Below are 13,069 nucleotides of genomic sequence, written 5' to 3'. Positions count from 1 at the left end.
GCACTGAGTTATATATTTCCTTTTATTATCCATGTCACACATTTGTCTGGTTTCTCCATCTAGACCTGGACTACAGAGACCTTGTCTGTTCTATCTCCTGTGTGTGTGTGTGTGTGTGTCTCTCTCTCTCTCACACTCTCACACACACACACACACACACACACACACACACAACAAGGTACCTTACTTAGAGATGTAAACTGAGTAACCAATACCTATCCAATAGTTTGAAGAAATGAATAGTATGCTGGAGCTGTGTATCAGCAAGCACCCTGGCACCCAGGAGAGCCTGCTGCGCAGGTTCTTAGATCTGCTTTTCTAGAAATGAAAGCAACATTAAGAAGGGAAAACAATCTTAATTACATATGGGAAGGCACGGCTTCTTAAAAACAGCTGCCCATAATCTCATCTGCTACACGAGCCTTCTTCCAAAAACTAAGCCCCAAAGCAAACCCTCACTTCAGAGTATATATATATATATACGTATATATATGTATATATATATATATATATATATATATATATATATATATATATATATATATATATATATATACTCCTTTTAGAGACAGAAGGCACAATCTTTCGTGACCCAGTGCCTCATTAGCAATCAGCAAAAGGTGTGAGCCTTCATAGGAAACAAGCTTCCCCTAATCAGGCGTCCCTCAATAGCACCACCTGAGGCCTATTAATGGCCAGAGAAGATTTTTAACTCCATTACCAGTTGAAATCAGGAAACCCTAGGTTGGGATCCTAATTCTGCTAAATACTTGCTGTACGACCAAATGAGCATGAACAAATCACTTAGCTTCTCTGAAGCTCAGTTTCATCATCTATAAAAATGGGGATACACAGGCCAGAGGTAGCTAGGTAGCCCTGGAGTCAGGAGGACCTGAGTTCAAATTCAGCCTCAGACATTTACTAGCTATGTGACCCTGGGCAAGTCACCTAACCCCAGTTGCCTCAACAACAACAACAAAAAATGAAATACAAGGCAAGAAGCAGCTTGGTACAGTGGAAGGAGAGCTGTCCTTCAAACTGGGAAGATCCAGGTTCAAGTCCTGCTCAAACCCATATTACCAGTGTGACCCTAGGAGAGTCATTTAACGTCTTTAGAGCTCCAGGCAACTCCTGGGACTTTAAGTTATCAAGAAGCCACGAATTTACGTTGATAGAGGGAGTTTCCTCACCTGGGAGATCACTATACCAACGAAATCCCAGTTCTCCTCTCTATCCCTACCTGCCACCTCACAGGATTGAGATAAAATAGAACAATTAATGTAAAATGGTTCAAAATTTTTAAATGTCAGCTATTAGTAACAGTTGTGGATGTTAGACTAAAGGCCTATATTCCTAGATTACCTCTTTTGAAGGTAATAGCAATAAACTTTTCCTACAAGGAAGATTCGTCTTCCAAATGTTCTGTGGATACTAATGATTGTTTCTGGCTAATTTGGAACAATACCACTAAACAGAGTACTGTCTATTTGGAGAAGAAATAATGTCAGTCTTTGCTCAACTCAATTCAACATGGGTGCCCTGCTTTGATTAGAGGTGGAAAAGATAGGAGCCCTATCCTCAAAATACTTATAGTTTTACTGGAGGAGATAAGACTAACAATGTATGAAACAGCAGTTGGCAATGAAAAACAGAATGGAACCTAATGCTCGATAGACCCTCTGTAGACCGTAGAGTTAGAGGAATTCAGACAAGGAAGAAATTCTTAGTGTAGGATGGAATAGTCAGGAAGGGCTTCATAAAAAGGGGGAAATCTGAGCAAGGACTTGAAATACGAGTGATAATAATAGTTCACATTTATATAGTCCCCACTGCAGCCCTTTCAGCAGGGAACTGGGGCTCTGGGAGTAAATGGCTTGGTCTAGGTCACATAGCTCCTAAATATTGGAGCCGGGACTCAAGCCTTCAGAGGGCAGTGAAGTTTTTTCCATTGTACCCGGGTGACTCTGAAGTTGGGTTTGAACGGAAAGAGGAGGAAGGTATCCTGGGCAGAAAGAATAATAACATGAACAAATCTAACTGGAGTACCCTGGAAAGTCATCTAACCTCTGTCTCAGTTTTCTCATCTGTAAAGTGGGGGATGATAATAATAGTACCTACCTCCCAGGGTTGTGGTGATGATAAAATGAGATATTTGAAAGAACTTAGTATAGTGACTAGCACATAACAGGTACTATATAAATGCTAGCTACTTATTATTGTGATTTTTTGCTGTTACTGCAATTCTTTTCAAGATTCTTTCCAGGTCTAAGTCTATGATACTTTGATCTTTCCTCTCATGCTTGGCAGGGAACTGAACCTCTTTTAGGCTCAGTTTTCCCATCTGCAAAATGGGAAGACCTGCAGTACCTATTTCACAGGGTTGCTGTTATACTCAAATAAGATAACATATGTAAAATAATACACACATCCAAGTTACTGTTATTTCTGAAGGCTTTGGCAGAATCTATGCACCAACAAATTAAGTGTCAATTACAAAAGAGTTGTGTATTTTCCTCCTTAAAGGAAGACTTCATTAGGAGTTTGAGATACTCTGTATATTCTTACTTGGAAATTATCAAGTTTCCTTTTTCTGAGAAATATTCTAAAATTGAGTCAGGTCACCCATGCACAATGGCCTCCCTTGCCCATTAGCCCAGATTCATGACTTTCAAGTTGGTTGTTTTTGTTATCAAAGGAAATGTCCTGCTTTTTGGTGCTAGAAGTTGTTTTCCAGGGAAGGGTAGCCCTCCTGGTGCAATTCATGCAGATCTGTTGTCAAGTTTATCTCAGGAAATCCCAACTGATAATTTGACAATTTGACAATTAATTACTTCAACCTTGAGTAGAATTTCAACAACTCAAGTCTTTGGCAGGCCCACTATGTTGTCTTTTAAGCAGAAACTTGTTACATTAATACATGGTATTTTTGAGGTGGGAAAACCCCAGAATGCTCGGTATCTTACTTATTTTAATTTTAAAAAAAATTTTTTTTCAAGGATTCATACATTGTCAGAATCCAGTGATTTGGGCTGATCGCAGACATCTGTGAACCTGGTAAAATGTGTCTTTGAAACACCAGGATGCCTCCACCCCCTTCTTCAGCCTTTCATGAACTCAGTGCCCTTTATAGTAGATAGAGTACTGGCCTTAGACTCCAGAAAACCTAGATTCAAATTCTACGTATGTGTGTGACCCTGGGCACTTCTATTAACCTCTCTTGGCCTCAGTTTCCTCATCTATAAAATGAGCAGATTGGATGTAATGTCCTATAAAGTCTGTTTTGCTTGAAATCTATAATCCTATGATCCTCTTTTTTATATTTATTTTCATTTTTATTTATGGAATAAAACAAGAATTTCCATAACATCATAGAATAAAAAGAAGATTGTACTTGAAACTGCAGATCTATTATGTACAACTTGCTATTTCTTTTAAGTATTTAATAAAGTTATCATGTAAATTTCTATTTTCATCCTTCTTTCAAAACTTGCTCTGAGGAAGGAATCTGATCACAGACCTTTGCTGAGTCTTTACTCTCTCTTTGGAGGATTCACATTTTCCTCTTTATCTCTAACCACAAAATGGAAAAATGTAGAATTATAGTTTTAGAATGATAATTCAAGAGACCTTACAGGTCACTTAGTCCAGTTCCCTCATTTTACAAATAAGGCCACTGAAGGCCGGAGAGAGGAACTGATTTGTCCAGCATCTCGTGACTGTGGAGCCAGATCCTCTGATTCTGAAGCTAGCGTTCTTTCCACTGTACCTCTCTACCTCTTTGTTTGCGGTCAAAGAATTCTAGGTATCAATAAATAGGGGTTCCATTACTTCCCACCATGTCCGGGGGACTTCCCACTCCACCTAAATAAAACGTCACTCCTGCCTACCTGGAGGTCTTCAAGATGTGGGTGAGCTCTGACCAAGTATCAGGAAAGATTAATTTGAATTGATTACAAAGATATAGTGAAAAGAACTCATCTTGCATCCAACTCCATCTAGCTGCTGCCGAACTAAGGACCATTAATTGGAGAGTGGTTTTGATTTTGTCTGAGTGCAAAGAGATGTCTGCAGGCTCACAAAAAAGAGACGACAGGTCCTTGGAAGGCAACTACCTCCTCAAGCCTCTGACAGACACTTGGAGTCTGGAGCCTAAAAGGAAACCTTAGGTTTCCTGTGAAAACATGCCTGTTGTACTGAGGGATATAACTCTCAATTCTCCCACATAATTTTTGAAATGGAGACACAGATCCCTTCCAAAAGTTGGCAGGATGTCTTCTCCATGCCAAGCTGAGGATGGGAAAATTAGGGTAAAGCATGAGAACAGTCTGTTGGATTCCTGAGGCCTAATAACATCTATAAATGATTTGTAAGTTCATAATGGCCTGGGAAGAATGGCCTTCCTTCCACATTTACCCACATTTGTTTGAGGAAGCATAGCTTATGTGGTTTTAGAGTCAGATGACTTACAAATCCCAGCTTTGCCACTTAACTACTTTGGTCACTCTCTGTGCCTCAGTTTCCACATCCATAAAAGGAGGTAATTAAACTATGTCCCACTATGTCCTGGGTCATCTCCTGTTGTCCTGATCTATATCTGGCCACTGGACCCAGATGGCTTCAAAGGAGAAAATGAGGCTGACTTTGTATAGTCCTCCCTCACTTAAATCCAATTCACTTGCAAGTCACCTCCATGATGTCATGGTCCTCTTTGAGAACAAGGGATAAATAGCAGCAACTCTTCAAGTGGTTGTTTTGGTTTTGCTTTTTTGGGAGGATGGGGGTAGAGAACTAAGATGTTTGCTGACTTGTCAAGTTGGGAGGGGTGATAGGTCACAGGAGGCTGAAAGCCAAAGGATTGATTTTATCAACTTCATAGTTTTCCTCAGTATTGGCTCTGTCTACAGAACTCATTTTATATTGTCTCTGGCTATAGTATGAATTATCTGATGAATAGTTTAATATAGTTTAACAAGAAAATGATATTAGCCTTTGGAAGTTCTGATAAGTGAATAGAAAAGAGTGGTGTGTACCCAGATATACAAAGACAAACCAAGCTGAGTCCAAGGTGAGGTCATCCATCATAGATTTTTTTTTTTTTGCATTATATGTAACTACACAGCAGATTCTATGGCTGAACATTTGCATTTGCCATATCATTCTTTTCCATTCCTCTAACCTCCTTTCCTCACCCCCACTCCACTTGCTTTATCTCCATGTTACAGTGAATTGAGAGCTGAGTTCAGAGTCAGGACCTAGTTGCCAGTTCCATGCCTGACATTCACTGTATGTGTGACTTTGGGCAAGTCACCTCCAAGATCTCAGTTTCTTCATCTGTAAAATGGAAGGATCAGATTAAATGGCCTCTGGGGTCACTTCCAGCTTTGAATCTGTAACCCTGTGATCCTTTCCTGTACTCTTAACCTCCTTTCCTTGCCTTCTCCTACCCCACTTTCTTTCTTTCCATGACACAGAGTGGAACCAGAGTTGGAGTTGGAATCAAGACATAGATTCCAGTCCCAGATCCATCATTTACTGTGATGTTGAATAAATCACTTAAATTTCTTGGACCTCTTGTTTCTTCATCTGTAAAAAGAAGTGATTAGATTAGATGCTTTTAATGTTTTATATATTTTGTATTTATTAATAGCATCATAAAAGCTAGCAGGGTTCTTAGACATAATCTCATCTGATATCTTTATTTTACAACTGAGAAAACTGAAATAAGTAGCAGAGCCAGAATCTGAAACGATGCCTTGTAACCCTAAATCCAGGGCTCTCTCCCACTTAAATACTCGGCAGGAAAATTGTTTTTTAGAACGGCCCCCCTGCCAGAGAAGTCATGTTCTCCTTTGCTCACATCTCAGCCTCAGTACTCTGAAGTTCTGAAGGGAGTTCTAGGGCTGAGGAAAGAGAGGAAATCAGCTAACATTTTGTCTTAGAAAAACAGGCTGAATTCTTGAAGTTTTGCAGCTGTTATAAAAGCTTAAGGGCTTTCTTTATTCGCTTCTGTTGTTAAGCATTTACCATTTAGAAGTCCCTTCAGGAGCAAGAGAGATGATTTATATTTCACATTTAAAACTAAAGATGTGTTTCCAACTTTTTTTTAGCTCTAGATTAATTTTAATGACTGCAGGAGGACTTAGAATGAAAGCAGTTAACTTTTACCTCCCTCTGGTTTCTCAGTAGTTGTTTAGTTGACATATAGTTGCACTAATTGAGTAGTTAAGGAGAGCTGTGTCTTATTTTTGACAAAAATGGGAGGATAAGACAAAGAGACACTCGAAACAAACTGTGCGAAGAGCAAGCTTGGTGTATTGGAAGAACCAGGGACTGAGAATCAGGAGACCTGGGAATCTAATAAATACATTAAAAATCTTAGAGAAGAGAGTGCCTAGGAGGAAAGGGTGGTCAGCATTATCAAATGTATCAGAAAGACTGAGAATTGGTGATATAGGACTGTACTTAGAGAAGAGTCTGGGGTGGTCTGAATGTAGAAAAAGAGGGTTACGGATATGAATATGCAAAGAAGTGAGTTGTCTCCAAAAAAGATGGAATCCATGGAAGCTGATAAGGTTACAAAGATGAGAAGAGGAGAGGGGAAAGGGCTTAGCATAGAATACCATGGAATAGTTACCGTTAAGGGGTATGCAATGGGTGACCAGCCAGCAAAGGAGACGGAGAAAGAATGGTCAGACAGGTAGGAGGAGAACCAGGAGAGAGTAATGTTCATGAAGAGACAAAGAGGAAAAGGGTGACCAACAGTGTCTCTCAATCACTCAAAAGTTTTAGAAGAGCAGGGATTGAGAAAAGACCATTGAATTTGACAATTAAAAGATCACTGGGAACTAGAGACAGCTGTGAGTTATGAGTGCAGAAACTAAACCACAGAAAGGTTGACAAGTGAATGAGAGGAGAGGAAGTAGAGAACACAGATACAAACCGTTTTATCTAGGAATTTGTCTGTGAAGAGCCCTTAGGACAGTTAAGCACCTTTTATTTGCCCCTCCCCACCAGCAATGTTTCTTTCCTTTTTTTTTTTTTTTTTTTTGGTAAGTGTATTTTCCCCCCAATTAACTAGCTTTTATTTTCTCTACCACTCAGGGACAGAAATTCTATTCCGGTGAAACATGAAGTACCTTCAATTTTTTTTAATGAACCTTATGTTATTTGATATTAGGCATTAAAAGTAATCATTTTAGAGGATTTTACTAGAAGAATTTGGCCAAGATTTCATCACTGTGGAAAACTTTGGAAACCCTCAACTTACAGGGTAAAAGTCAGACTCCTTAACTTGACTTTCACAACCCTTCACAATAAGCCTAACTAAAGCATTCTGTTGGGATCCTCCCTTTGACTCTGTCACACTACACTATACTATATTATATTTTTTTAAATTACATACTGTATTTAGCTTAGTGAAATGTAAGCTACTTGAGGGAAGGGCCTGTATTATCTCCTGTGTCTCCACCATTTATTTGTAAACCTTAAAGTGCCATAGAAATGTATCTCATCATTGTTCATTTTTGTTGTCATTATTAACAGTAGTTGTCAATAAAGGTAGTTGAAGTCCAGTTTGTAGAGGGCTTTGAATACCCAGTGATGAGTTTTTATTTACTCTTGACCTCTTGAGGGATTGTGGTGAGTCCCAAGATGAAAGATGTGCTTTCGGGTACTTGATCTGGGAGAAATGAGAATTGTGGGTTTAGAGGAGGAAGAGTATGGAAACACATCCATTAGGAGGCTATTGGAGTAACCTAGGTGTGAAATGAAGCTCCTAGCCCAGTGTGGGGTCATGGATATGGAAAAAAAGGAAGAGGTGGGAGAACCAATTCTACTAACTCATTGTATGAGCTTGGGCAATTCACTTGACTTTGTGTAAAATACCTCCTCTGACAACCAAATGAAATAATAAATATGAAAGGGCTTTGACATATTAAGTTTTAAAATGTTATTATCCCCAAAATTTGACAGATGAGGAAACTGAAAGTCAGAAAGGCTTGAGACTTGTCCAGGGTCACATGGCTAGCAAATGCTAGAGTCAAGACATAAACCCAACTCTTTTGACTTCAAGTTCAGGACTCTTTCCATTATACAACAATTCCTATTTTTTAGTATCTATATTTTGTGGTTTAACCACATTCAGATGTGATGTAAGATGCTGCAATCTTACTGGTTTTATAACAAATAATCATCATTCCTGATCTCAAGGAATTTATAATCTAGTTTAAAAAATACACAAAAAAGGAGTGCTAGATTAGCAATCTACTAAACGCTCATTTGGAAAGAATGTAAATATTAAAGGATTTGGCTAGTGAAGTCAAAGAAACCTCCATGGAGACAGTGAGACTTACAAGATTTCAGGAGTTAGATGTAAAAACAACATTAAAGATTATGTAGTCCAACTATTCATTTCATGGATGAGGAATCTGAAATTCTGACAAGTTAAATGACTTCTCAAAGCCACACATCCACATAAGAAGGAGCACAACCAGAACTGGACACCAAATCCAGTGTTCTTATCCCTAGACCTGGACATTAAAGAATAAGTAAGATCTTGATTAAAAAGGATAGGAGAGCATGGGTAACAAAAAAATGGAAATAAATACCCAATATTAGAGAGGCTGTGGAAAGACTGTTGTTGTTGCTGAGTCATTTCAGTTGTGCCTGGCTCTTCCTTACCACATCCGGGGTTTTCTTGGCAAAGATACCAGAGTGCTTTGCCATTTCCTTCTCCGTGTGGAAAGAGGTATGGAAAGATGGGCACACTAATATACTTTTGGTGGGGATTTGACTTGGCCCAACCATCCTTAAAAGTCAATTTGGAATTACGCTTTAAAAGTAACTAAAATATCCATACCCATCAACCCAGAGATTCTATTGCTAGGCATATACCCCAAGGAGAGGTCCTATATACATCAAAATATGTGTTAACAGCATTTTTTGTGGTAGCAAAGAAATGGAAACCTAATAGATGTCCATTGATAGAATGGTTAAAATTATAGTGCTTGAATGTAAAGGAATGAACTACGCCAAAAAAAAAAAAAATGACCAGTGTGAAAAATTCAGAAAAGCAGGGGAATACTTATATGAACTGAAGCAGGTTGAAGTCAAAATAAGCAGAGCGAAAAATATGTGGAAGTCATTACAGTATAATGAAGCAAGTACTAATTCTGTAATCAGAAGACTTTTAGGTTCAAATTCCACCTCCAATGATTACCTCTGTGACCTTGGGCAAGTCATTTAACTTTCATCTGTTTAAACATCTGTAAAATGAGAAGATTAAAATAGATGTCCTCTAAGGGTCCTTTTCAACCATGATCCTAAAGTCATTCTTTAGTTGTCCAACTCTTCTTGACCCCATTTGGGGTTTTCCTGGCAGAGATCCTAAAGTAGTTTTTCATTTCCTTCTCCAGCTCATCTTTCAGATGAGGAAACTGAGGCAAACAGGGTTAAGTGGCTTGCCCAGGGTCACACAGCGAGAAAGTGTCTGGGGCTAGATTTGAACTCAGGAAAATGAGTGTTTCTGAATCTAGACCCTGCACTCTATCCACTGTACCACCTCGCTGCCTCTTTCTATAATAAATACAAAATGACAATAAATTAGCTGGAAAAAACAGTACCCCTCAAAAAAGAAACCAAATGCTTTATAACTATACTGACCAAACGTCTTAGCTCTGTAAAAGTTAAGAATTGTACTTCCAGGCAGGAGTTGGGGAACACGGGTATAAATTATTGAATATACTTTTGGACTCAGTTGACTTGTTCATTGCCTTTGCTAAATTACTTTTCTTTTTTATTGTTACAGAGGTTGGTTTACTGAGAGGTTAGAGTGGGGGTGTTGTTGGAAATAAAGATGTTACACAGTTAAATTAGATGAATACAATTTTTAAAAAAGACTCAAGGGTAATATATGTTGAAGCAGACATAATCAAAACCCTGTCTCTTATATTTGCTGTGATTTAAGTGACAAGTCACATCATGCCCCACCCCCTAGATATCAAGTTCTCAACTGTAAAAATGAGAGTGTTTGGTTATATAGCCCATGAATTCCTTTCCAACTCTGTATCTATGATTCTGTGCTCCTATGTACGACGTGAGCAAAGGCACAAGGAGACAGCAACAAGCATGGCATAAGAATGAACTTTCCTGATCCCTCCTAACTCTCCAAGCTCTCTTCCTTTCAGCCTTATCATTTTTAAATGGGTCTGCTGCATCTCTCCTCTTCCCTAGGCAGGGGTAATATATCTAAGTGCCTACAATGCCACTGGTGATATTGAATCTCTCTCACTTTTATGTTTCAGCGGAACCCCTACCCCTAATGGACCTATGCCGAAGATCAATTCGATTTGCCCTCGGTCGGGAACGCCTGCATGAAATAGAATCGCTGCCTTTGCCTCAGTCTCTGAAAAACTATCTCCAGTACCAGTAAGAAGCCTGAAGCCCTTCTGGACTCAAGATAGACTAAAGCAATGCACCCGGCACAATGAATTGTTTACACCAGAAGCAAAGTCTCAGCGGACACTTGACCATAATTTAATTTTTAAAAAAATATATATCTATCTATATATGTATGTGGGACATTCCCCCCCTCTTTAAATCAGTTCAACAGGACGGTGTGGGAGTTGTTAGATAATGTGAACGATTGGGATTTGTTACTGACTTTGGAAATAAATGTAAGTTGCCAACAGTGTTTGCCATCCTCAAAGGTGACCTCTAAAGCTGGACACCTCAGTAAGGAGCTTAGAGAAACCAGTTAGCTCCCTGTCCTGAGGCTTTGCCTACCCAACCAAGACAGGGATGCTATCAGTGTATTGATTAAAAAAGCATATTTTTAATTCAAAGGAATGAATAAAACATTTGGGCAGAAGACTTTCTATCCTGTGCCCTGGTTTCAAACGTATTGAGGGTTATTGTACAGAGCGGGAGCAAAAAAAAAAAAAAAAGAAAAACAATTGCCTTTGAATAATGGATGATGAAAGCAGCTAAGTGCCCATGTTCTAGTTATTCCCAAGCCCAGGCCAGTTCCTTCCCAGCTCTGCATAATTTGTAAGGAGAACTGGTCACCATTTAGAGTCTGGAGTGCAGTCACTCTCCAGGGATCTAAAGGGCTAGCCCTCAACAACATCATTAAGGTGGCAAATTATTTTTGGCAGCCCTCCTCCCTTATATTTTCCCTTTCCTTTATTTCTCCCTTTTGAACCATCTTTCCCCCTATTTAAATACCCATCCCCTACTCACTTCTTCTCTATCAATTCCCCTTACACCAGTCAAAGAGGAAGGAGCTAAATAAACTCATCCTCATATTCCTCCCCCGGGGGAGTTTGAATTTTTAAAAGGAGCTTGAGTAGGGCAATGCTGAACCCAAAGGAAAAAATGATGGAATTTCAGCCTTGGTAGCTGTTGGGGTCAATATTTGGAGGCAAGAGTGGGAGGATGGGCCTTTTCTGTGACTTTCAAATCATACCCCCAAGGCAGGTGACATGCCAGCTTCAACATAGGGCCATCCTTGCAATCACATATCTTTATTAGAGCAAAGTATTATTTTCACTTTAGGTGAATTCTCAGTTCTCAGCCCCCAATTTCTAACATATGCTAAAAGAATGTGTGCTCTATTGTTTATTTATCTGTTTGGGAACTGTGGGCCCCTTGTAACTAGAAGGGTGGAATGTTTAAGGTATCATCCTTCATTTTCCAAGCTCAGTCCATATATATATAATATACATATTATATATATTTTTAAGATGCTGCTTCCTATTTGCATTTCTTACATGTTTCAAATTATCTGCCTGGTCTAGTTTTTAACTGGAAATTGTTGTAATGGCAGGATGTCAAATATTCAGACAGAGCTGCCTTCAGCATTTTTAATGTGAATTTACTGATGAATGAGGAGCGTTTCTAATAAAGTCTGCTGTTCAGTTTGTCAGTTGTTCCTTGCGTGGCAATGACGCTGGATGGGGCATTTTGGTTAGTTTAACTGGTGGAGCCCAGCAATGATAATAAAAAAAAGTCTCTTTCAAGACTGTTTTGTTCCATTTGGTGTCTACACAAAATCTCAAATCCTGGGTGCCATCATGTCTTCAACTCCACCTCTCCCCCCAACTCATGGTTGGCCTCATTCACAAAGATGAGGATAAGATTTCATATCAATTACATAGTGTAAAACCATCCCTACTACCAGGAAAATAATCCAAAGTGCATTCCCTACAGATTATGAGTCAGAAACATTTTTTTGGTATGTAATTACAGAATGTCAAAACTAGAAGAGATTTTAAAGATAAGCTAGTACTAACCCCTCATTTTCCAAGGAGGTCATGGAAGATGTTTCACGTACTCTCCTCTCATCACCATCTCTTTGAATTTCTATCATCCTTCAACTCAGGTGCCATCTCCTACATGAGGTCTTTCCTGATGGTCCCATATATTCGCACTAACTCTTGAAATTACTTTCTATGTTCATACTTTGCTTTTGCTTTCATATGGATAATGCTGTATTCCCCAAGGAGAATGTCAGTTCCTTAAAGGCAGAGGCTGTTTTATTTTTATCTTTGTATACCTAACATATAGCCTGGCACAGAATAGCTACTTTATATAGTTGACCTGAATTTAACTGCCTTGTCTGAGCTTATATATGAAAGATACATGATAATAGTATTAGATTTCTTCCACTAAGATCCTTCTCAGAGATTTCATCATAACACAAAGATGTCCCTGGATTCTTGAAGATTAGCTGGCTAAGAGGCATAGTGGATACACACACTGGAAACAGCATCTTTACCACTCTAGTATCTTTACCAAGAAAAGCCCATGGATAAAGTCCATGGGGGTCTTGTAGAGTCAGACAAGACTGAATGAGCAAGTAGCATGTTCTGTCAAGCTGGAAAGGCTTTGGGCCTAGATCCAGTGATAGACTGTGTCTAAAAATAGTTCCTTCCATTTTAAAAGAAGGTAGTACTAATAAAGAGAAAAATAATTGGCAGGTGATTTCAACCTTTTAAACTTGAAGGAATAAAGCTAGTGATTCATGTTCCTTTTGTGTTAGTATGCTACATCTTACAGGAGATAGGGAATG

At 38.9% G+C, this 13,069-nt stretch overlaps 1 protein-coding gene across 1 annotated transcript in view; it reads left to right on the top strand.

The window, feature by feature from the left end:
* SPSB4 (splA/ryanodine receptor domain and SOCS box containing 4) overlaps positions 1-11,919 on the top strand; it is a 146,135-nt gene extending 134,216 nt beyond the window's left edge. Inside the window, exon 3 of the mRNA XM_072613498.1 lies at positions 10,302-11,919. Within this exon, the coding sequence (XP_072469599.1) occupies positions 10,302-10,429 (128 nt within the window). The 3' untranslated portion in view covers positions 10,430-11,919. The remainder of the gene's footprint in view (positions 1-10,301) is intronic.
* The last annotated feature ends 1,150 nt before the right edge of the window (positions 11,920-13,069 follow it).

Source organism: Notamacropus eugenii, chromosome 5 (genome assembly GCF_028372415.1).
Source record: "Notamacropus eugenii isolate mMacEug1 chromosome 5, mMacEug1.pri_v2, whole genome shotgun sequence".
Taxonomy (NCBI): domain Eukaryota; kingdom Metazoa; phylum Chordata; class Mammalia; order Diprotodontia; family Macropodidae; genus Notamacropus; species Notamacropus eugenii.
This window is presented reverse-complemented; position numbering and strand designations above follow the sequence as displayed.